General features: G+C 34.3%; 1 protein-coding gene across 1 annotated transcript; it reads right to left on the bottom strand.

The window, feature by feature from the left end:
* Positions 1-1,304: 1,304 nt before the first annotated feature.
* Positions 1,305-1,842, bottom strand: LOC108195482 (small polypeptide DEVIL 4). The gene has a single exon (XM_017362446.2). It carries the CDS (start codon positions 1,693-1,695, stop codon positions 1,546-1,548), a length of 150 nt encoding a protein of 49 aa, XP_017217935.1. The 5' UTR covers positions 1,696-1,842; the 3' UTR covers positions 1,305-1,545.
* Positions 1,843-4,343: the final 2,501 nt, after the last annotated feature.

The raw sequence follows: 4,343 nt of genomic DNA, 5'->3' as shown, positions 1-4,343 counted from the left end.
ATTTTAATGGAGCGAATAAGTGGTCCAAGTGGATAAGCTATCATTATCGAGAATTAGTCAAATGATTAGTACTCTATATCCTATACCTATAGTCCTATAGGATGCAGTATTGCTCAGGTACACTAACCCTAATGATCAGGAGACTGGTTAACCAAATTAATTGATTATGGAGAATACATGGGCCCGCAGTTGTATGCCCCTAATTAACATCAACGGATTGAGAAAAATTGTTGTTATAGAAATGAGATGATTGTTCGATAAATTTTTATATTCGTATATTCTAAATTACATTATAAAAATAATATTTTGAATAAAGTTTGATAGTGAAATCTATAACAGCTTTCAGAGACTTATTTTTATTAAAAACAATTTTTGAGCTAAAATTACTGTGTTCAGAAATACCGCTTTTAAATTTATCAAACAAATTTTCACCTATTTATCAGCAAAAAGTTTGATATTAGTCGGTGTTTGTTTGACGTAAAAAAGCACTTATAAAAAATTAGGAATGCTATCTTTTGTTTCAGGATTTTACTTATTTCCCAAATACTTTAATCACTTATAAATCTTATTATGCTTCTAACTTCTACCCCATTTATTTATTTTAAGAAAAAAATACTTATTTTAAACTCACTCAAACTGCCCCTAATTTCTCGAACAGTAACGGCAATCGGAGTGTTAATTTAGAAATCCTATTTGGAAAGGGAGCAGCAACTAATCACTAATACTCTGCTGATTTATTTATTTATTTTTAATATATATGCTTTTTTATAAATGGAATGATTATTTGTATGTATCAAGGATAAACTACATAATCAGCGATTTAAGCTTTGAACTTTAATGGTGGTTTTAGAAGTCAAAATAAGAAAATTGGTAAAAAAATTTAGATAAGATAGTAAAGTGACAAAAATTGGTCTACATATAAATTGAACGAGGCATGAAGGCAACTTAACCATACAAATAAACATAAACAAGTAGGCTTAATCATCCAAAATCAGGTCATCAACGTTGTTTAAGAATTTAAATCATAATGCCAAGTAATTCACATTTGGAATTTGAGCCAAGTGTCCATGTGAGTCAAGGTATGTGTTCATCTTCTAAAGTTGTGCAGCAGAATTCGAATTCTTGCAAGCAAGATTTAAATCGATCCTTACGAATGTTAAGATTCGAAACCTGGACCTCTGGTTGGTTTTTCGGTTAGTAAGGAAAAACATTTGGGCAAATTTGTACAAAAGAAGAAATCAGAGTACTAGTTTACATGCATACAGATCAGATATAGTGGAGTTCAAGATTTCAAGTAATAAGAGTAGATTCAAATATAACTTCATTAGGAACTCTCCACTTTACAAAGCAGCCTACTTGGCCAGCCCATTAGGCTAATTGTTACAAAATTGTGAACTCTCAGAGGATGTATGGAACTATCCTCAGCAAGCCCTTATCATCAATAGCTAATCACTACTATTTACACTTGAAGAAGATTGAAGATTAAGACACTAATCATAAGAAGAGAGAGATTAATTATCTAGTTAAGATATTGATCATGAGTGTTCATTCATGCCAGCAGAGGAGCATGACTACACATCTTCTAATGATGTAAAGTCTAGCTCTTTGCTGTCTCAACACTCCTCCAAGTCCTTTGCTTGCTATCCTTCTCTTGGATCCTCTAATGCCACTGCTGCCATGGCTCATCATCTTCATTTTCTTGATCTTTGTTTCTGTCTTTTGAAGCTAAGAGAAAAAAGTTGGGATTTTTAGCTGAAATGAGAAGAAGTTGATGATATTGAATTGGAGAGGCATTAAGTGAAGAAAGGGGTTCTTATAGGAAGATGTATGAAGTGGTCCTGGCTTTGTATTGGTCTACTAAAGTGCCAACTATGGGGTATCAAAGGATGTGCAGTGCCCCCTTAGCTCACCAGACAGTACTCCATGGGCCCTACTTTCCCACTTGTGATTCCATGACAAATACACACTACCCCCTCCTTTGTACGCAGAACTTGGTCAGAAATGTTCAACATAAACTCGTGTCACTTCTAATCTACTTATTTATTTTAAACAAAAAATCATTTTTTTTGAACTTGCCCAAACCGCCTCATATACTTTCTTTGCATATTCTACTGTTTACTCTTGTGATTCACTTTGTAATTATTGTATGCAAGGGATCATATCATACAACACTATAGTCAAATATCATAAACCACACTGAATGCTGATACAGAACCAGCATAGTAGTCCTTGTTGGAAAATTAAGTTGCATAACTAGCTGGCAGAACCAGAATTCCGAAATTATGTACCTACGGGGTACAACTTAAATTTCGAGACAGTGACCATAATACCAAGCGGAGTACTGTTTCACCAAAGTCACCTGCTCTTAAGTATATCTGTTGGGTGTCAACAACAAACACAGTGGGTGTGCAATTACAACAATAAGGCAACAAACGCCTTATACTCATACAAGTACAAGATATTTATATAGTTTATAGGCACACAAGCACCACACATACATGACATTGCATCCACCCAATGAGTCGTTGGAGGGTTTGAGTTGAATCCTACTTAATAATACACATCTTAACCACCAAAGCACAGATTTATTAGTGACTAATGACCCCATCTCATCTTAATTACTTTATGTATGTGCACGTACTTGTATGCTCATTCTAGTGGGATTCACACGAATGCATATGTTGTCGTAAGGTGGAAATGATCACCAAGTCATATGCATTGCATATCTGGACTCCATTCACTAGTACAAATTAACAGTCAAAGTAGTGCACGTGAAACTTTAATTACCGTGCCAAATTATGACTAAATATGTTGTTTTCTTAAGCTAAGCAACAGAAGGACTAATAAGATAGTGTTACTGTAAGTAGCAGAGCACACAAATCAATTAAGAGACAGAATGAATATTACTCCCTCCGTCCCTATTTATTTGTCCATTTTGGAAGTAAAAATTTGTCCCTATTTATCTGTCCATTTATACTTTCAAAACTAATTTATTGATAGTTTTTCAAATATATCTCCATAATTTCAATTTTCAAGGCTTGACTTATTTAAAACTTGGTTGAATTCATGTTTTCAAGACATAAAATAGGGATATTTCACCATTTTCAAGACATTAATTAGAGGTATTTAATGAAAAAGTTTATACAATCAAGTATTCCTTGGTATGTGTTTTTTTTTCCAAAATGGACAGATAAAAAGGGACGGAGGGAGTAGTAGTTAATTATTTGGTGACATTCAAATTAAGCAATAGTCCACTACTTTCTTTGTCTCGTGTTCCTCCCCTTACAACACAAACCTTTTCTTATCAAACCCGATCTCAAGTTATAGCCCCTATTTGTTTACCGGAAGTAGAAGCGGCTTCTGGGTTTCCATTTTTCCCGACTCGTTTGTGTTAATAAATAGAAGCACTTTGAAGAATTTTAGAATGGTAGCTTCTGTACCAGAGTTTCTACTTTTTTTCCTAAGACTTTACTAACTTTTACTTCTTATTTTTTTTATTTTAAGTAAGAAGTCACATTTTTTAAGTTTGCCCAAACGGCCCCATATTATTCTCTTCTCTCTTTCCGATCCGCAGATATTAGGCTTACTCGTCTATAGTCAAGACCACCCTGGTTGCTGTGTAATTTTGTAAAATTTATAATACTAGAGACGTTTATATGTCAAATTACCGGTTCTCTTGAAAACTCATTTATCGCGAACAAATTTGTAGGTGTCGCCCCAATTTATCATAAGATTAAACTAAAATTAAGCTAAGAGATAATGCACTATGTTGAAAGAGTTCCAGGCTCAGTTGAAGTGTCCCATGTTGGATAACATATTTAAATATGTGTGTTTATTATGTATTAAATTAAAAACTTGCATGCTGGTGAGCCTGGAAGAGGAGAACGTGCAGGTCATGTGTCTCATACTCCTGATGTTCCTGCAGGACTGGACATCATCTACTCTTCCACTGAGATATTATTTGTAATTCAAACCATGTAATTTAATAAATGCCTTGGCCATCAAACACAGTTGGGCTTCATGTCTTCTTTTTTATGGTACAGCTCATGTTTGGATCTCCACAAGAATGGAGGTACGGCCGTTTGCAGAATCATAACCATGGCTTAAAGTGTTCTGGATGATTGTCACTTAAAGAGTGTATGTCATTACTTTTAATTCCATATTATACTATCAACTGTCGTGCTGATTCGCACACTTAACTTTTTACGCCAATAGAACGGGCACACTTTTTTTTAGAACCCAGGACGACAAGAGATAAGCCCTTATCACTTCACCTGACATGCTTACTTCACTAAAATTCGAACTCACACTCCAACATTTTGTTATCAAGATAAGAAAAGTTT

The sequence above is a fragment of the Daucus carota genome, chromosome 7 (genome assembly GCF_001625215.2).
Source record: "Daucus carota subsp. sativus chromosome 7, DH1 v3.0, whole genome shotgun sequence".
Taxonomy (NCBI): Eukaryota; Viridiplantae; Streptophyta; class Magnoliopsida; order Apiales; family Apiaceae; genus Daucus; species Daucus carota.
The sequence above is the reverse complement of the archived record's forward strand: the minus strand, read 5'-3'. Positions and strand labels throughout refer to the sequence as shown.

Excerpts from the sequence above, each read along its gene's own strand:
- LOC108195482 (XM_017362446.2), bottom strand. The coding sequence starts at position 1,695 with ATGAAGATGATGAGCCATGGCAGCAGTGGCATTAGAGGATCCAAGAGA.